General features: G+C 42.0%; 1 protein-coding gene across 7 annotated transcripts in view; it reads right to left on the bottom strand.

Moving 5' to 3' along the window:
* Positions 1–20,617, bottom strand: part of tjp1a (tight junction protein 1a) — a 92,745-nt gene extending 72,128 nt beyond the window's left edge. For 4 of the 7 annotated variants that reach the window (XM_072380687.1, XM_072380688.1, XM_072380691.1 and 1 more), the window contains exons 1-2: positions 20,362–20,615; positions 1,048–1,261 (exon numbers count right to left, since the gene is read on the bottom strand). In XM_072380687.1, coding sequence (XP_072236788.1) covers positions 1,048–1,261; positions 20,362–20,453 — 306 coding nt within the window. In that variant the 5' untranslated portion in view covers positions 20,454–20,615. Of the gene's footprint in view, positions 1–1,047; positions 1,262–20,361 lie in introns of all 7 variants that reach the window. The other 3 variants (XM_072380685.1, XM_072380689.1, XM_072380686.1) reach the window with 2 other exon arrangements.
* Positions 20,618–21,270: the final 653 nt, after the last annotated feature.

The following is a 21,270-nucleotide window of genomic DNA, read 5'->3' as shown; positions in this document are numbered from 1 at the left end:
CGGACGAGGAGACATCCCACTGTGAACATTTATTAAAGGAGACATCTGCAGGGGTCAAGACATAAAGAAAGTAGAAGGGGGTGGATACATTCAGCAGTGCTGTGTAGATAGGACGATTTATCCCCATTTCCACTCGGGTGACATAAAAAGCAGCCGCACCAAGCATGCATTAGCAGCAAGATTGGCATGCTTTTACATCATAAACTGTTGGTTATTTTCCCAAATACCACACAGCCCACATTAATCAGAAACACACACACACACACACACACACACACAAGAGCACAAGTGCTCATGAGTTAACCAGTGGGCCAAACGCAGTTCTCAGCTCATTGGACAATCCCAGAGTTGGGAAGGGTTTTCAGATCCAAGCAGCTTACCCAATCATTTATCAGATTAATTCTTTTCATGAGAATAAACCAGTCATAGAGACATATAGAAAGTGTTAAACTGTGCTCATCTGACAACCAAAGAAATATTACATAACCAAAGGCGTGTGTGTGTGTGTGTGTGTGTGTGCATATGACCGCATTACTGCTGTAGCATTGTGTAAATATTAAATCTGAATGAAACCGCAAGGATAAAAGAGGAAAAAAAGAAAAGAAAGACTTCTTGTCTGCATGGAAACCACAGCAACTGTAATTCGGTAAATATAATCACAGCTTATATTCAACACAAGACTGTTAAACATTCCTGAACAACCCGATCCACGAATTATATCCTTTTAATTCAGAAACCTCCACCCCCCCCACAATCTTTTTTCTTTTCTATTACAACACAGGAACAAGAAAGAAACAAATACAGCTTTCAATCATTTTCACACTGAAATGACGGCTCTGTCTTCTTAAAACGAGAGGATTTCATTTTCTCCTTTGACTCGGTCAGCTGAACACTTCTTTTCTCATTTTATCTCTTTAAAACTGTTTTCAAAATGATTTTTGAGACAGAAATAATAATCAGCTAACTAAAACTGTAAATAAATGTAAAAGAGCTTGATTTCCGTATCTGTTCGTGTGAAGCGGCAGTGAAACTGTGAGTGAGTCTTACGTTGGAGTCGAGCAGGTCGAGGCTGTCCAGGCTCTTGCTGCGGTGAATGCGGCCTTTTATGCGACGCAGAGAGGGTTTACCCTGGCTCAGAGGCAACGAGAGGGTGGACGTGGCGGGCAGTGCCAGAGCGACAGCACCACCGGTAGCACCTACGGGCGCATCAGAGCACCCGGCAGCACCCGAGGTGGATGCCTCTCCATCTGGCGGGGTCACCCTGCAACCGACAAAACACACAGAGATGCTGTAAAACGATGACGCGTGCAAAAAAGGGAAGACGGTTTCCTCAGAAATGGCGACATTGACACAATTCTTTGGCGCAGTCCTACTTTCGGGGCACAAAATACTTTTTTATTTGTACTTAGACTTCTTATTTCATTCACTGAAAGGTTCTAGTGTATTTTGTTTTCTGTTAACTTCTATTGCTTTTATCATAACTTGGCCTGTCTCTTATAAGCACTTCAAGTTTTGCACAAAACCTTCGTATCCTCTATTCTTTTTTTCCCACAGTAACTAATTAGAAATATTTCTTAAAATGCATCCGTGTTACCAGGTGTCCTCCTTTACCCAAACCCCTTACTGATAATCAGGCTACTTAAAGCTGTGCTAATCAGGATGACTCAAATCTAAACAACTGCTGTGTGTTGCTCATCAGTGGCAGTAAGGGTCTAATAAACCCAATGCTTGCTTCCTTCGTGCTCTCAAACAGCAGACAGCGAGTTAGCTGGAGTGAAATATTTAGCAGCTAAAAAGCTATATGTTTTCCTCGGGAGTTAGAGGAGACCGCAAACCACAAGACCCAAATCACGGGCTGCCAACGTCATGGTAACAGACACCAGAGAACAACCCCAGATGTCTTGTACCCCTGTCCTGATGGGTCAGAGCTGTTTGGGGGACATAAAGGGGGCTCATATATAATCATACAGGTGGTTATGATCCTGTGGTTACAATCCAAGACCTCTTGGCATGTCTTAAAATCTTGTGGGCACCACAACACGACATACCCGCAAACCAGAGTTTGCAATACAAGACCATTTCTCCAAGTTACAATCCAAACTACACACAGTGCTCGCAGGCACCGCTTCTTATCTCAGGAAAACATGAAAACGCCTTCAGGATTAAAGTAGCATAAGGATTCTCTAGCCGTCTTTACTTTTTAAAGGACATCTTTTCCTGTTGGCTGTAGCTGTATTCAAGCAAGTGTGAATAATTGGGCTGAATGTCAGCGGGTAGCCTGCAGATGGAGACTGGGTCCGGAGCATCCATTTGTTTCCCATTATACAGCCACAGTGAAGCTGCTTTGCAAGGAAGAAAGGGATTAATAGAGCAGGAGAACGACCTAGAGCTTACGATCCAGCCAGATGTGGATCAAATTAAAAATAAAAATCTTTATATTCATACTCACACGCATATAAAATGCTCTGGAATAGAAAGCTCTATATTGAGGGTTGTCATCACTAAAAACTTGGGCTAACAGACAATACCTAGCACACATTTTTTTAACCCAGCATACACAACAAGGTGTGTGTGGGATGAATACATACAGATATGAAACAAGAACAGAGAAGAGAAGAGAAAGAGAAAATGTGCCTCAAACAAATCCCCATCACAACACTCCACTTCTTCACTGGTTTTCACTCTTTAACACCCTCATAAAACACATTTGGGTGAAGCAGACTAGCTTCACGTAGCTCTGTGGGTGCCAAGAAATACTTTTGAAATTTAGAAAATGATTAGCTAATTAATCAGAAAGATGAAGTACAGATTATCGATGAGTAATCAACTGGTTTCAGCCCAAAGCCAGATCAGCCCTGCATTGAATTCATACCCATAGGAGATGGGATGGTTGTTACTCTTATAGCATATCAAAAGTCATCAATCAAATGGCTGTACCAAAGAATTAGACAGTGTTAGAGTTGACAACACATGACAGTCATAAGGGGAAAATAATAAAAAACCTACTGACAGCATGTCAGTATAACACACTCAGAGGTGTCTGCTGCTCGAACAAAAACGGGGTTTTTAAAATAATCGATTTGCTGAATTCTGCGTGCGACTAGCTCATCAAATCTACCAAAAGAATATGTCAGTGCATGCTGAGGTTTTCTGAATGTGACTCCCAATCTGAGATCATTTCAGTGTAACTGGTTCAAATTTGAACCAATAAAGAAATGTGGTCATCCAGTGAAAACAAGCATCAGCAACATAGTCAAGCATGACATAGTCGACAGATCCTCTTACTGGTTGCATCTACGTAGCTGCTCTTAATGAACTTAATGGCACTTTAGACCATAAAGTACATAAAGGTGCAGGTGTTGGCAGTGATTTTCTTCCAAAATAGATCGTTTTCACATCGTTAATCAGCACTTGGGCGTTACGAGGCCGTAATGCTTCCTGCGTTCCTACCTGTGGCCGATCATTTGTTCCAGCATTGTCACAACATGTACGGTAAGCACTTTCCACTTCTGTCAATACATGCTGCATTGGCTTTTATGTCCGGTGAAGGGTATGGATTTCAAAATGTGTCTATTGATAGAGGATTCAATAAAAACAATGGAGAGCCTTTTTTTTTTTTTTTTTTTTTTTTTTAGTTGCAACCTCACATTTAGTCAGTGACACCTGAGGGGATAGTCACTAGTTGTTTTCTGGGTATATTAGAGTGGGTTTATAATAGTACAGCAGAGCCGAGGTCATACATTAATCTTTTAAAAAAAGAAACAAGGTTTTCTCATACTGTGCTCTGCCTCCCGTCAGCTGCTTCATTTAAGCATCTGTCTCTGTAAAATTCAAAATTAAGTGCAGAGTGAGAACTGAGATATTAACAGCTAAAAGGAACCAAATAGGACTCATCAATGTCTGAACACACGTGCAGACACTTTCTACTGGTGTCAAATCTCTGCCTGTGGGAATACGATTAAAGCTAATGTCAACATTAGCCACTGAAACACAGGCTAACATGAGGGATTCTGCTACTGTTGGAAGAACAGAGCTACTGAAATAAAAGTAATCCACTTCAGTTCCTCAGAAGCTGGCAGAGTTCACTCTTGCAGCTAACAATAGAACATTTGGAGTGCTTTGATCATGGCTGAGAGATTTTGCAGTTAGTAAAGGCAGCTTTAGCTACGGTAGGAAAAATGACAGAGAGGGAGCCGGCTGCCAGTTTCAACCAGCTTTGTTTGAGGGTGTGCCAGAGCAGCCGCTAGCCAGGCACTGTAACAATGGCTGGACTTAAAACAATTTCAAGCAATTAGGAAGCAATGTTTCCTGTGAATAATAACTGCCTTTGTAACCGAGTAGACCTTTTCTCTGGACAAAAAGAGAATTTCAAGACACTTTATGCCAAGTTAGCATAAAAATATTCTTATATACTTATGAATCTGTTTTTGATGTGAAGAAAAAACTCAAAGCACACAGTAAGAGACCGGTGTCACAGCAGAATACGTCTCACTAAAGAGGAACTCTGTTTTCTAGCTATTTGGATGAGCCACAACAAACTATCTGATTCAAGAGATCTGATTCATCGCCGTTGTTTCCATGCTAAAAGGTGTGAACAATTGTGTGAAATGGGAATTAAATAAGTCTTGAAATCAATCTCACATTAACATAATTTCTTTTTTTTAACCAGTTGTTGTTTTATGCATCACAACCCTCCGTGTAATCTTCACCTTGTGCTAAAACAGGCAGATGCCTGAACAACTTTGTTCGTGTATCTGCGTGCTAGAATATGCTAATTAGTAGTTGAAATAAAGTAAACAGGAAACCGAGCGATCACCAAAGCAATTTAATCTCAGTTAGTGCTTAATGAAGTTGTCGGACTGACCAAATTATAGGTCAGCTTTTGATTTCAGTTCTTCAGCTTCAGTGTTTCAACAGAAATGAAAACATTTTCGCTGTACTTTCTTTCTGGCACATTTGTCATCAAACACATGACCCCTGATGGTTTTCTGACAATATTTTAGTGTATTTTATAAAAGTTTATCATTAATGCATGTTCAGACCTTCAGTCAGTGTTCAGGACTGCTACATAAACACGTTTAGTGCTTTTTCATCCCATGTCCTCTACTGTGACCTGTCGCTGCTGCATTTGTGCATTCACCCACAGCCAGGACATGCATTTAGAGTCAGGTGGAGCCTGGTTTCTCTCCCGTCACTGTAAATCCAGTTTTACTTTTACAAGTGGATTTCACTCACACAGCCAGCGGCGGCTTACGGAGCTGAGTGGCTCCAGCAACTCTGTTTCTAGGAAGTAGCAGTGCTGGACTATGTCTGTGAGCAGACTGACAACCTGTAGCTCCTTCTGCTAATCCTACACTAATAGATAGCGTCATAGATGACAAACAGAGGATCCAGACCGTCTGGCTTCAGTCTGTGCTTCTATGACACCACAGCATTGATTTACTGTCCCAGTCAAATTTGCATGTGGCTGAAAATCACAAGTAGCGCCTATGGGAAGAGAAAGTTTTGCAGGTGACATCCTAAAACTAAAAACCCACCCAGCTCATTCCAATAATAACCGAAGCAGTCTACCAGGAGCAGCGGAAATTAGTGCATGTTATACTCAGGAATATGCAGTTCAGCAATGACTAGTTTCATTCTAATTACAACACAGAACATATCAACATGAACCTGATTATCAGTTCAGGATATGAACCGCACATACAGCCGAGGAAGATTATCAACGCCTTCACATTTCGTGGCTCACAGACACAGACTGTTCCTACACAACGTAGTTGTGCACACAGGTGTTGTGTAGAAGTAGTTTTTGAAAAAATACTTTTGGAAAGCTGAAATTCTTGTGAGTTGATTGATCTGAAGCATTTTATGATAGTTTAACCACAGTGGGCACAGTTAACGATTGCGGTAACAACCTTTTAAAGCCTCCTGGTTATGCACTGAACAATTCTTTACTAACAAAAATGGTCTTTTTGCATTGACAAAGGACCTCACAATCCAGTTGAATGGAACTTTTAGCCCCCAGTAAAATCTTTCTTCAACATATCTTATATATTCGGTTGGCATGTCAACGATCTTGATAAAGTCATTTCAGAATATAGCCAGGGTCATTAGCTTTTTATTGACACCTGACTTGAGACTATACAAGCTTTTATGTCATATCCACAAGCTACATAACCAATGAAAGTCAACTCTCCAAGAAAGTGCACGGCCTCCTTCCAAAGCACAGCTCACAGGGTGGCGCTGCTCTGCTGCCGACCTGGACTTCAGCCTCTGCTTTTATGCCCTCTAATGTCTTTTTGATGTTGGATCGTGTTGTGTGATGTTGGGTTGAACACCATGGCCACTTGAACAGAGCTCAAAGGCGTTTTTGTTCCTACACCTATCAAAGACTTTTTTTTGACTAGCTGACAGCTTCCTTAGGTCTTAAAGTCCGAAAAAAGAAAAATAGTCTCTACAATTCTTCTTCTACATATCTCAGGTTTGATGTCATGATTTACTTACGCTATATTGCCAAAAGTATTCGCTCAGCTGCCTTTACACGCATATGAACTTAGGTGACCCCCCCATTTTTAATCCATAGGGTTTAATATGACGTCGGCCCACCCTTTACAGCTATAACAGCTTCAACTCTTCTGGGCAAACTGTCCACAAGGTTTAGGAGTGTGTTTATGGGAATTTTTGACCATTCTTCCAGAAGCACATTTGTGAGGTCAGACACTGACAGAAGGCCTGGCTCACAGTCTGCTCTAATTCATCCCAAAGGTGTTCTATTGGTTTGAGGTCAGGACTCTGTGCAGGCCAGTCAAGTTCTTCCACACCAAACTGGCTCATCAATGTCTTTATGGACCTTGCTTTGTGCACATCTGCGCAGTCATGTTGGAACAGGAAGGAGCCATCCCCAAACTGTTTCCACAACGTTGGGAGCATGAAATTGTCCAAAATCTCGAGTTCTTTTCACTGGAACTAAGGGGCCAAGCCCAGTTCCTAAACAACAACCCCACACCATAATCCCCCTCCACCAAACTTTACACTTAGCACAATGCAGTCAGAGTCCAGTGGCAGGATGCTTTACACCACTGCATCACATGCTTTGCATTGCACTTGGTGATGTATGGTTTGGTTGCAGCTGCTCAGCCATAGAAACCCGTTCCATGAAGCTCTCTACGCACTGTTCCTGAGCTAATCTGAATGCCACATGAAGTTTGGAGGTCTGTAGCAATAGACTCTGCAGAAATCGGCGACCTCTGTGCACTATGCACCTCAGCATCCGCTGACCCCACTCTGTCATTTTACGTGGCCTCCCACTTCCTGTCTGAGTTGCTGTCTTTCCCAATCACTTCCACTTTGTTCTAAAACCATTGAGAAGTTGACTGTGGGATATTTAGTAGGGAGGAAATTTCACGACTGGACTTGTTGCACAGGTGGCATCCTATCACGGTACCACGCTGGAATTCTCTGAGCTCCTGAAAGCAACCCATTCTTTCACAGATGTCTGTAGAAGCAGTCTGCATGCCGAGGTGCTTGAATTCACACACCTGTGGCCATGAACGTGATTAGAACACCTGAATTAAATTATTTGGATGGGTGAGTGAATACTTTTGGCAATATAGTGTATTTTGTATTTCTCTTGAGGAAATTTTTTACTTATTTAAATGACAAACTTCTTATTTGAGAAGGCTCTTGCATAGCGCTTTGCATACCCTCGCTGCTGAGTGTTCGTCTGAAGCTGAATGAAAAGCTATGGCTTCATACTGCTCCCTACTCGTTGAAGGTAAACAGAAATGTAAACAGTGTCAAATAATTGTAACACTAGTAAGAACATTACTAGTTAAGTTAGTTAAATAGCTCCGATGTGGGAGGGAAACCTAGTTTTGTAGACAGGGATTACACATGATTAAATGGTACGTCTCATGGGATTGTTAAGTGTGAAACCACAGACAGATGATTGTCTCTGCCACAGCGTCAGAGAAGTGAGGTTCGGAGTTGGGAAATGTTTTCAAGGTGCTGTTACAGTCTTAAGTAACAGGACACCATTTCAGCATTCCTACATCCACAACTCAGAAAAACAAATAAATTAAAAAAAAAAAAAATTAAAAGTCACTGACTTTGAGTTTTCCACATAAATGATGTTAACAAATATCAGAACTATTTGGAACACCAGAAATAGCACAAGTATGACTTCCCACTTGCTGCTGGCGTATGAATGATTTATCCACAGCAACGCTGCAGGATTTCACAGGGATACATTGAGCCACGCAAGCCAGTGGATTAACTCCAAGCTCTCTTTGCCGCGTGAAGTTGGCTTTGCTTTTGGCTGCCTCTGTAGAAATATGGAGAAACTCTCACACAGGCTGGAGTACACTCACAAAGCGAACCCCTTCAGTGCAAAACCAAAACAGAAGTAACAAGCCACATCAGGCGCAAACTGTGGCAAGAGGTGAAAGTCATGAATATTACATGAGATTACAGCCAAAAATAGAGAGTCTCCTCCCTGCCCTGCAATAAGAGATCACTGATGAAGCTCAGCATATTACCTCATCCAAGAGTCACAGCAACGAGTCCCAAAATATTGGAAGACATGGGCTCATCTGAACCACAAAACGTTTATCATATTATTCAATTTGTATTAGATATAAAAACCTAATCAATTAAATCAACATTTATGAAAAAAACACTTTGAGAGCATCCTTCAGCTGACGTGAAGGAGCTCCCAGGAAATGGTGACCGTGTGGTAGAACAAAACACGTTTTACGTTTCAGAGCATCTACTGCGAGGATCTGGTCATAGCAAGAATAAGCTATCCGGTTGCCTTCTTTTAGAAGTTCAATAAGAGTGCTCTGACCCTCCTTTTCCTTTCATGGTTTCAGACAGCTCCCCCACATCAGATTGCTGCGCTTGTGAACACCCAACATATCGGTATCTTCACTTATGACAAGCTAAACTGAAACTTTTCTCTCACACCTCCCCGTGTCACCACGGTAACCACAACCAGAGAGGGAGAACTGATCTAAGTGGTTTTCCCTTTTCTGAATTCTTCCCCCTCTGGAAACGATATTTTAGCAACGGCTTCATAGTTTGCTAATCTACTCTGGGACAATCGTTCACATTTATGACCAAAAGAAAAAAAATGTTCTTCATCAATCATGTCAGATCGCTTGCCTTTTGCTTTGTCTGGCAAAGTGATAAGATTATGCAACTTGAATGGCAGCAGCCTGTGTGCGGTGGCAGGATTAAGAGTGGCCAGAATTCACAGCATCGTGCTGCTGGGTCAAAACACTGAACAATAACCAAGCGGGGGCCATGGCAGCAACTGACCGCAATAAAAGCGCTTTAAGATAGCAGAAGAATCAGCATTACGTTATTACATAAGAGACCAAGAATAATGTGAAAATGGGGTTTAAAAACACAAAAAACATTGGTGCCCATAGCAACTCCTACTGAGACTAAGAGCATGCTTTAAATCCATTTACCCCTAATATGGCAGTTTTAAAGTGTTTTTCTCTTTAAGCTCTGGTGAGTGGCGTTTACATGTCAATAAACCGGGTAAATTCAACAACTTCACACAGGTAATATCTCTCTGTATTTTGCAGGTATATCTAAGTTTCAGTTCTGGTGTCTGTGGTGACACTCCCGCTCTGGCACAACAGCAGGAATATGCTTTACATTAGCCAGATGTGAAGACGGGAACGACCTTAGCAACGAAGACACAACATGCAACAACAACAGGGAGTATATGGCAAAGCATGATGTGGCCGATAACCAAGAAGGGTCACTGGTGCCTCACATAAAAAAAACCTTAATTCCATTCAAAGTAGTTTAGCGATACAGCTCCATGCGTCCTCTCCAAGCACTTGAAACAAAGTAAAAAACAAATCCAATGAGATCCACTATCATTCAGTCAGAATCCAATTCAAACCACATTGGAGAAGAGAAAGAAAGAAACTCAAAGTAGGGATTCATACAAAGAATTAGGCTAGTTCAAAGAAGAAAGGGGTCGATAGGGGGGACAAACATGGATTAGTGTCGCTTTTACATGCATCAGTGCTTAAGTGGTTACTCTAACAGCCAGAAGGGGGAGACAATGCAGTTCAGACAATGCAGACAATGAAGTTCTCCAATGCAGTTTAAGAAAACTTCAGGTAAAATGTCACCGATTGACAAAACTCGGTTCTCCATGTTAATAACGTAACTGTCAGGCACACCTTTAGCATTTTAAACCTTAGTTTAGAGCGAGGCTGCTTCCAAATCTCATTCTTATCATAAATCAATTTAAGTCAGAGTTCAGTAAGCAAAACAATGTTGGTGTTTTGTGCTTTTCCTTTTAAACAATACCAATTATTCTGGGTACTTTTTTTCAGGGGTCAGGGTTTAGACTGATGCTGAGATGAGTGCTGCCGGGGGGGGGGGGGGGGGGCAAAAACAGTTTGCACAGATCCCTTTCTGACGTAAACCAAAAAAAAAAAATGCTTTCACTCAACTAGCCTTCCCTCAGGGAATTAAAGGGGAGGTATTGGTGGGTCTACCAAACATCCTCCTCAAGATGGCTGATATGGTGATGCAGAGATTGTTTTGCCTTTGTGAGGACAGCAGGGAGAAAGCAGGTGTTTTCATCACATCATGACACAGCAAAGCTCCAGCTGTCATATACTCTCATTCACACAAATACACACACACACTGCACATATGTTCCAATCACAGACTTCCTGTCAGATCCTTCAAAAACAAGTAAAAAATGTCTTGCAATGTTTCATCTGTACTTGCTTTTTATATCATGTTCAACAACATCAGACCAAAACATTAAACAGAGCCCTGGGATGCCTTTCCATCGTGGGACATGTCTTTGTTCATATCTTCCAGCTCATTGGGCAACAGTGCTGTATCCAAAATAGCTACACTGACTTTGCTTATTTCCATTTATATCCATAGATCTTTTTAAAGGAGCTTTTACACAGTCAGTATGTTTTACTCTCCATGCAAACACACACATTTATCGGAGGCTCTATGGGTCAGATGGGAAACTAAAAGTTAGAGCAAGAAGACAAGGAAGTAAAGACTAAAACAGACAGGTGAACAAAGCATGAAGGAACATGATGCCAGGAGGCACAGGAGGATAAAAATGAACTGAGAGACAGAAGGAGAGTGACTAAAATACAAAGAGACAAAGGACAGAGGGACATTCTCAGTGAATGGCTCAGAGGTCGTTCTGACTGCTTTGTATTGCCTGACTGTTCAGCTGGAAGTGATGGCCGTCGATGAACATGCATCATTTTGCTCCTGGTGACCCTCTTACTTGAGGGGACAAGCGGTGACAAGAGATACATGACACATCCTATGTGATCTAGATAACCCTTCTAAACCTCCCAAACAGACGAATGGAACAAATGACTAAAATGCTGGACGGCTAAAAAGGTCCTTGGAAAAGTCTGGAGAGAAATAAAAGAAAGAAACACTTGCCAAGTACAGTCATTCACGAAATGTAGTCTGAAAGCCCTTTGCAAAGCCACCTGGGTGAAGGAGGGCGGGACAGACAATCTCAGTTGAGATCAAGACTCTGATTAGGCCAGACAAGCCTGACAGATGGACAGACCAGATTAGGCATATAGACATGCATCAAACAAGACTGGACAACAGTCATGCAAGTGTCGTCTGTCCCCTGTCGAGAAAAGGGTAACGGGCAGGTCAGCGTCAAACACCCACGTATGTGCAGAAATCTGCTGTGAACACAAGTTGCACGAAAAAAGCAAAAGGTAGTGAGCTGGACTTGAGGCTGCAAAATAATCCAATTCATAGGAATGAAATTTGAAAAGAAAACATGGCTGCCAGAGCCAAATATTAGTGATTCCTCTTGATTGTATTTTTTCCAAAATGTCTGATGATAGTAGTCTAATTTCTTGGCATTTACACAATATTTGTCACACAATTTACACAATAAAAGTCACATGCATGATTATGCATGTGACCAAATGAACCAAATTAACAGTGAACCTTTCTCTGAGACTAACCCAAGCATAGAGCAGTAACTGACAAGTGCAATTTTCCCAAAGCCCCCCCCCATCCTAAAATCAACCCTCTCAAATCTCACACAGAAGACAGAGAATCAGTCTACAGTATGTAAGACATATGTTTGACACATTTAGTCAAATGAAGGTACCCGCTCCTCAGTCAGCTTCAGTCTTTCTGAAATGGGGACTGAGGATGCTACAGTGGGTAAAGGACACACATCAAACTTTTATGGTCACGACATCAAGTGCTTTCAGATCTCCTCCGTTGCTATATGTTGATTTAATGTCAAAAATGTCAATTGCGAAACATTGCAAAATATGAATGCTGACGGACAGATAAAGAAGTGTCAAGCACAGGAAAAGACGAGATAAAACTGGGATTTCTGTCAGAGAGTGGTGAATCCCCTCTGTGTCCTTCTTTGTTTGTGGACCGGCAGTGATGGATTCCATCTCGTCGGCCCCCAGTGAGCCATGGTGACAGTTGAGAGCAGCAGAGGCCGAGAACGTGCGACTCACAGATTCTAGAAGTCAGTGCCGCTCCCAGTCTGTCTCGAGACACGGAGTCTCTGATAGGCCTATGTTAGCATAACTGCCACCATGAGGTTCCTCAAGCAGCAATCACGAGACCCGTATTTATTCTTCAAGTTATATGAATGTTGATCTCTTTCCAATTTTCTGAGGTTACACGCGATTAGTCGAGGTTTTATATCACCGGTCGCTTCATTATCAAATAGTAGAGAGAAGAAAAAAAAAAACACTGGAAATCCACAAGAGTTAATTTGCAATGAGCCGAAACAGGGAGATAGAAGTACTTCTGTTTGGTGTGTGAACAAGGTATTCTTCTATACTGTACTGTACTGATATCAGAATGGATACAAGCTACTTGAGTGTGAGTTTTGATCATTTACTTAGTTATTCAAAGAGTACAAACATGTCTAAATAATGTGCAAGGCAAAGAAACTTCATCATGGAATGTCTGCTAAAAGAATAATAGGGAACCATAACTAGTGTTTGATTGATCCGACAGAGTTTCACATGATTTTATTAAAAAGATTCAGATTGTTTTTACCAGTTAGTTAAGCTCATATTATGTAGAAAAGTTTTTCTCACCGGTTATCAGCAACTAAATTAGGCCTTAAAAGTTTTCTCTAAAAGACATAGCCCATAGGGAAACAAACTCAGAGAGACGCCAGCACATCTACCCTTGCATGCACATGAAATTAAACACGCAACAACTAACACACATAATACAAACCCACAGGATGCTAGGAGAGTGGGAGGGGGTAAGGGGGTGAGCCATGAGTCAATAAACCCTGTGTAATCTGTTCTCTTTAGTGGCATAAACCATCTGAGAGGAGATTACGGCCGTTCTGCCAAAGTAAGAACATGTGAGGTCCTAATGGACAGAAAACGCCGAAAAAAAACAAAATGAAAACACAAACGCGTGTGTGCACCTTCACGCAAACTCAGCGGTCGCTGGTGAGTGCCAGTCGTGTTCCAGAGTGAACACAACACGGTTTATTTTTGTTTCAGTGGGAGAGATACGGAGAGAAACCCTTTTTTACTGCAGGTTTTTCTGAAAAATACTGATTACTGTGACAAGCTCAACCCAGACTCGGGCTCCTGCTGAGGTAACCAAGCAAGGCATTGTCAGTTTGTGTGAGATTACGCATCATGGACTCCATGAGTGGGACTGGAAGGGTGGAGAGGATAAGACGGGTGTTTCAGAGTGTATGCGTTTGTGTGTTCTTCTGACGAGTGGGGAGGGAGGACTTGTGGACTGGAAAATCAGACAACAGTGTGTGTGTGTGTGTGTGTGAGAGGGGGGGGTATGTTTGGGCAAAGAAGGAAGAAGAGACGCTGACTTAATGCATCATTAAGCAGGTGGACTAAAAACACCAGGCGGAGCTGTCACTGTCGAGGGAAGGAGAGTAGACATCTGGTACACAATTCAGGATGATACACCCACGGATTGGGAAGAGTCACGACCAATTCCAGCATAGGTCATCAGGCTAATTATTATTTATGCTTGATCTCTTACTAATTACAGAGCACTGGCTGTCTCAAATGAAGGGATTTATTCCATCCTTATGGTTGGCTTCGAATGGCGTTTTGGTATTTGTTCATCGCCTTCATCTGTCAATTGAAAGAATAAGACAATAATCAGATTATGTTAAGATTTCAACTGCATCGAGCATTAATCTATTAACAGGGCTCGGCTCGCCATTGAGAAACAGATTTGTGAATTCCAGGTGATTCGGTGAGAACGCCACCCTCACATGAATAAAAGCACACGGATCCACACTCACAAGTTGTTGCTGTTATCTTAAACAATATGGTGCACATGTTTGTGGACAGAAACCACTGATTATTCATTGCGAGTGCAGTATCATTTATGCATTGAAAGCAAAGCAAATAAGCATTTGCAATGTGCTGCTCTTTCAACGAGATGAATGGATGGATGGAGATTTTTAATCAAGGGGGACGAGTGTTTTAGCAGATCATAACACCATCTGGCGCCCAACCACTTCCTCATCTCTACTCCTAATGTCTCTGTCTGCTCCGTCTCATTGTTTCCTCTAAGGAACAACTACATCATCTCCCATTGTCTGAGTGTAATCGAGGGGCGTTCTAAAATCATCTTGGTCCAGCAGCAAAAGTCCATTTCGGCATCACATAGATCACTGTCAAACTTGGCCTTATGGGATTAATGGGAGGAATACAAATGGCATAAGAAATATGTTCACCTTAATTGTTCTACTGTTCAATTTAAAAGCTTTCAAGATCAAGCAGCGTTTTTTGAACTTGCATGAGCACAATACTACTTGTATAAACTGCTGTTTTCACAGTCTGGATACTAGAGTTATCAAATAACATCATTTTCTTTAAATGCTTGGCCTTGTTTTAACTGTTGCTATTTTTCATGGAAGTGAATTTGTTGCAAAGACCACATCAGAACATAATATATGCCTGGATCACTTATGGACATTTAGCAAAAGTGACAACAAGTTGTTACAGGGATGCAAATTTACATGGCATAAGTAAAAAAAAATTTTTTAAAGGACGCTAATTAGTGTTAATACGGAAAAAAAAAAGAAAAGGTTGAATTTTTAAATGCCTGAGATGTTCAAAGTTTCAAAGAGAAGGTGGTTCAGGTTGAAGCCCAGCTAGATTTAAAAAGGCCCAGGCACTCCGTGTAAAACATTGAAGCATAAGTGTATACGAGAACAGCCGAATTCCAAATAAAGCTGCTCCCATTCACATAGTTTTCTCTTCCTTTTGCCAAACGCGTCTGAAATTGTGACCGAAAATCAGCTCATGAAGACGACATGTCGTAGTTGCTTCTGACTGTCGCTCTGCTCTAATAAATTCATGGCTGCGCCACCATCTGACAAAAATCACCACTCAAGTAACTCAAAGACGCCTGTGCAGTGAATTCAGATATACTTACATGTACGACGATCTCCAACAGAGAAAGTTAGAAGTGGAAGAACGTCTTGAAGGTTTATTTCACACAGTCCACGGCATTGAACACATTGAGGTTGATACCTCGATTCTGCTCGACACCAGAGGTGTAACTTCAGTAATCCCACAATGCCGTCTGGGTTTAAAAGGTTGGTGCTGCTGCTGAGCTCTGGGCTACAGTGAAGAAACTGCAACTAAATGAAGCCATTTCTTTGAGGCGATTATAGAAAATGTGTTGATAAATATGCAGACAAACGAATAGATCTTAAAATCACTCCAGTATTTTCACTCCCAGTCGCTCATGTTAGATCAAGCAACCAAATCTTGTGAATTTCTCACTGTCTCATGTGGAGAATGTGAAGAGCCACTCCATCTGTTACCTGGGCCTCCTACCACAGTTACCTGGTTGCTTTTGCTTTGTATTTCCAGCACATTGTAAACTATATTTTTCGATTCTGTAAGTGCACTTTGTAGAAATTAAAAAAACTAAATCTTTAAAAGTGGACATGACATCATCATCCCCAGTCATTTTATTCTTAAACTCAGGTACCTTTAGATCAGCTTTGCACGCTTCCTAACTATTGTAATAATTTCAGAACGAGGAAAAGCTCTCTGTAAGAATCCTCCTGAGCACGAGACAATTTGGCTTAAGTGTCTTCTGACTGGTTGAATTTCTGGAGGCTTGCTTGGGAGGTTGGGGAGAGGATGATGGCGAGTGGTGAACGAGCGCTACTCCAGCTGCAAGTCAGGAGGCTACTGCAACTCCTAAATAATGGAAAACTTTGACAAATATACTACGCTTTCAAGCATAATGACACCCCAAATCCAGCCATTCCTGTTCGAGCCAAAACTGGGTCCAGATTATGAAAATGACAAACTGTCATAACAAAGACTGCAGAAAGCAACTCTGTTTTGGACATATGCTTATTATCTGCATTTGTGCAACTTTACGGTTCATGGCATCTTTCAACTCCACACCGTGTTTATATTCTTCTATGTGAAAGAAACACCGTGTTACTGTAGAAGCAACATTATGGATACTTTTTGTTATCCAGTAAACAAAGTATTAACACAAAGTACTGTTAGCCCACTTAGCTGCTTTTCCAGTCTGCGTACCCATACTGTTTGTACAAAAATAAGTTCTTACGCCTACTGCCAACGCAACACAGACATTTGACACTGTTTCACTCACTGCTTGATAGTCAGACGCATTCAGTGTTGGTGACATACAAAGTTTTGCAAGCGAGTTTAAGACTACTGGATAAAATATGTTCCTTCGAGATAAAAATACTAAAACATCTGTATCCTACTTTTCTTTTAACTCTGGGTGATGTTTAATTCAATTTCCAATTCAATTTTATTTATATAGCGCCAGATTACAACAATTGTCATCTCACGGCACTTAAGTAATATAGTCCAATTCAAGCCAAGGTGTTTAAGGTGATGATATATTGTTTAACATGGAAAACAAGCCTGAAAACGGGCCTTGTAATGATTTGTTTTGCAGTGGCTGGGTGTTTAATTTGCAGTGAGAGACATGTTTAGCACTTGTTTGTGTCGAGTAGAAGTGGATGGAGATGAACTTTTAGAGGGGAGTCCAACGGCACGAGCATAAAAAAAAGCCACAGTTTTCAGGGTCCTTGCATACGAACGGCAACAAGTGGGATCATCAAACCTGCAAACAGAATTAAGAGCACCAAGTGACACAAAATTCAAGATGGCATGACATAAACTTCACATTGTCTGTTACCGAAGTCTCTTAAGTAAGTTAGTTAGTTGTGTGCATGCGAAGTCAACTGATCCCAGACTGAGACTGGAAGGGTTGAATCCAGGAGTCACGCACTGCTGATGCACTCTGGGCTCAGCTTCCCACCGTTAAAGTGGCTGTCGGACACAATACAATAATCCCGTTTCGATAGCCGTGTCCCCCTCCCCCACCATGATGTGATGGTCCCAGACATTCCACCGTGCCTCTCTCAAGGGAGACGTGTCAAACCGAGGCACCTCTGTGTCATATGTAATGCTTTTGACAGCAGTCACACATGCGGAGAGAACCTAGCCAACTCTTGCATGACATAATTCAGTTAAAGGTATAAAGTCATGTGCTGCATCATGTCTGATATATGACGGACCTCCAAATCATCATAAAAAAAGTGTTTGTCCTCTCATTATCATCAGGATTGTGCCATCTACTGCATGTGGATTAGAGAAGAACTATGGTGTCTATAGTAACAGGATCCTATAATTAGTCCTAACGCTGCTCAGCTGAGTCATCTTATTTAAATTTTCCTTTTCTTATTAATGAGGCTCCTGACAACGATGAGGAAACGTACTTAACGGTTTACCTTATTGTGACATATACTGTGATGTCATACGCTTGATCAAAGCAGATCACATGGCATCCTGTTAAAAAGCCTGTGTCGCTTCGTCAAGGGGCAAAATTATCTAGGAATTAAAATCTTTTGAGATCTCATTAAACACCATATCAAACATTTTGCGTGCAGCTTCTCAAATGCAAAGATTTTCAACAATATAAAGATTTTTCAGGGGACACGACTAAATATTTTTAGGATGTCTTCACTGACAGTTGATATACATGCTCCACCCGGCGGTTACAGAGTGAAGGGACAAAAGAAAGCAGAACTCCAGCCAAAATGAATCAGTAAACTGAGTAAATGCAATTTGGAAGGAGCAAAAGCCAAAAAGAACAAAGCCTAACTCAGACTGGGTGTTGCAAGATGACAAAAGAGCATATGCACAGCTGCAATTAGAGGAGTCATCAGGAGCTTTTTCATTCCTCTAATTTGTGCCTCCTTGTATCGTCTCTCCTTTGTCCTCCTGCCCAATACTGAGAAATCGATCTTAGCACAGCATATCGAGGGCTGTCTCAGATTTTAAAATGCACCCAGAGGAGATCAGAGCAAGGACAGAGGATGCTTTCAGAGAAGCTGGAAGCGAGGAGCACCAGTGTCTGTTTGGCAGGACTTTCTGTTATTTGTGGCACATAGAGGGAGTGACAATTTAATCCCACGTTGTGAACTGAATTAAAAGTAAATATATTGGCTGCCACAAGCTCCCACTGATTAAAGAAAAACAACAACTATCTTTCCCGCACATTTCAGTGTGTGAAAGCAGGGGCTGACGCTTCTGGCCTCTTTAGGGTGTGTCCCAGAGATTTTGTGCATGGAAAACTCGTATAAATAGCTTTGATCAAAATGTTTAAAATGCTCATCTTTGTAACAGGCATTCATATGCTTAGTGTCACTTTGAACATTTTATGAATGATGACAAAATAAAACTGTTCTGTTTAAAAATCAAAGCCACTGAACCTTCCATGTATCACCTTAAGACTCGGCACTGAGCCTCAGCGTAAATATCTTAGAACTCTGTTAGAAAAACGTCTGTCGCTCACATCCAACAATCGCTGAAGAAATTGAAAGTTGAATTTAGGAATAAACGTGCACTTATCATCCCAACGTTCACAGTCTACCAAGGAGCATTTCCCACTCATTTTAAATCTCTCACTCACAACTGCTTGCTGTACATTTGAATCATTATCATTATATTAAGCAATTATTATGTTACTGAAAGAAAAACTGAAAGTTATCATCTTTGTTCTCAGGATTTATTCTTGATGTGTATTCAAAGAGCTTGTTAAGAACTGGGGGAAAGCACATGTTGCTCCATTTGACTGGTATCAGCTGCAATCTAAGATCACTCAGGGGAAGACATCACATCGGTACTTCATGATCTGATGGTACTGATAAGGACTTGTGGCAAATACTCAACCCTACAACGCCCCACCCACACACAAAGGATAAGAAATGACAAAAAAAATATAGAAACAAACCCTCTGACCGTGAAAGCTAAAACTGGAGAATGTTCGCCATATTTGACTGAAATTGGAAAAACACCTCAAAAGAGTTGCATGTCTTGTTTTATTCTAAACAGATTAGAGGTGACAGGAACAGAATGTAGAGACAGGAATGGAGAATCCCACCGTATGAAACTGGCATTTCTAGCTTCTAAAAAAGGGAAAACAAACGTAGCAGCAGATCTTTTCGCAGGTTTGGTGAATCTGTCTGGATACATGACTACACGTGCGGCTGGGCTCAACTGCAACGGAATGATACGGCTGACACCTTCAAATGAAAACGCACGGCGACAGTCAACACGCTGTGCTCCAAACGCAGGTGGTGAGCAGCCTCTGAATAAGTGATGAGTGGAGATACCAGCCGACATTTATTTACTACATCAGATCAAAGACATGGACGTGAGAAGCCAGACTTGAAATTGAAGTCACCATAATTGCATTTAAAAGCTAAACTGACTGACCTATAAAAGGCTTGAAAGATGGAAGACAACCGGTGCGCTCAGGTGCTGAAGAAAATCATTTCACAGCGCCCAGTGTGTGGCCCTCAGCTTTGTTTTGTACTGATGTTGTAAATAGACCTGCTCTGTTAACCGCCTCCTGTGAAACTCACCAGCAGACCACAACAAACAGAGTCCTCCAAGTAAAACAGAAAAACACGGGGGGGCCTGCACAGAGAGACGCTGCACAGCCCTGTGCTCCCTGGCTGAATGCCTGCCGTGTGTGGACATCACCGGTGTGAATCTGAGACAGTTGTTGATGGCAAAGAGAGGTGTGTGTGAGGGGGGGGGGGCAGCTACTTCCGCCAACAGCTGCTCAGCTTTAACTTCACACAAGACACGGACAGAGGAGGAAAGCTTTTCATGACAACAAAGCGAATATTCCAGGCTAATTCTAATGCTGATGTCTCCACATGAAAACGCACACGGCTTTTGACACTCTTTTCGCGAAAAACACGCTCCCATCCACACGCGCACCTCTTTCTCCTCTTTCTCCTCCTCCTCCTCCTCTCTCTGTACTCACCACAGCTGTCTTTTGACGGGGAGGCAGTCTTTGTTGGAGGCTGTCACTCCCATGGCCATTTGCATCACCGTTATATATTTCTGGTACTTCATTTTGTCCTTCTTCACTACTACCGCTGCTGTTGCTACTTCTACTACTACTTCTAGGAATCCGCGCGCCACAAAAGCGGCACAGGTGAGCGTGCATTCAAATGTCTGTTATTTTCCACTGGCATCCGAGTCATCTTCAGCACCAAAAACGCCATTTCCACGTTGGAAGGACTGCTGACAGGGAAGATGTTCCCCGAGGAGCTCAACGAAAGGTACCACGCCGCCACAACCCATGTCGCTGACTCTATAATCTCATTAGAGCTCAGAATAGATTGGCTAATCCACTCAGTTTTAGTCAGGACCGGGTCATTGTTGTGGATCGCCTCGCACCGGCCACTTTTTCTGTCTCTATTGTTTCTAGTTGTTAAACTCCGGTTTGTCTGAGTGGAAAAGGAGTGAGGAGAACGCGGCAAACAGTCAGAGATAGGATGCTGAAGCGACAGCACCCAAACGTCTGCCAGGGAAGGGAGAGCGCGCGCGTGTGTTCAACGAGCGAGGGAGAGAGGAGGGGAGTGACAGAGGAGGAGGAGGAGGAGGGGGAGCAGGGAGGGAGCCATGTAATGGCTTAACAAGGGGGGAAACCTAACTGATGCTGCCGAGTAAAAACTCCGAATTTTACAACTGAGCCAAAGACATGTGCTTATGGGCTTTTCCGGTGATATTTTCCGTGGGATTAGTCCACTGGAGTGATTTAATGCCGGGGCTTGAGTTAAAATAAAGTTAATGTAATAACGCTGGAATTCAGAAGGGGTCGAGAGGGGCAAAGCACAGGAAAGTAGTTAAAACTGCCAAGACAGAAACGATTAGAGCAGCGATTTAA

This window comes from Leuresthes tenuis, unplaced genomic scaffold (assembly GCF_036924035.1).
Source record: "Leuresthes tenuis unplaced genomic scaffold, fLeuTen1.0.hap1 SCAF_2, whole genome shotgun sequence".
NCBI classification, from domain to species: Eukaryota; Metazoa; Chordata; class Actinopteri; order Atheriniformes; family Atherinopsidae; genus Leuresthes; species Leuresthes tenuis.
The sequence above is the reverse complement of the archived record's forward strand: the minus strand, read 5'-3'. Positions and strand labels throughout refer to the sequence as shown.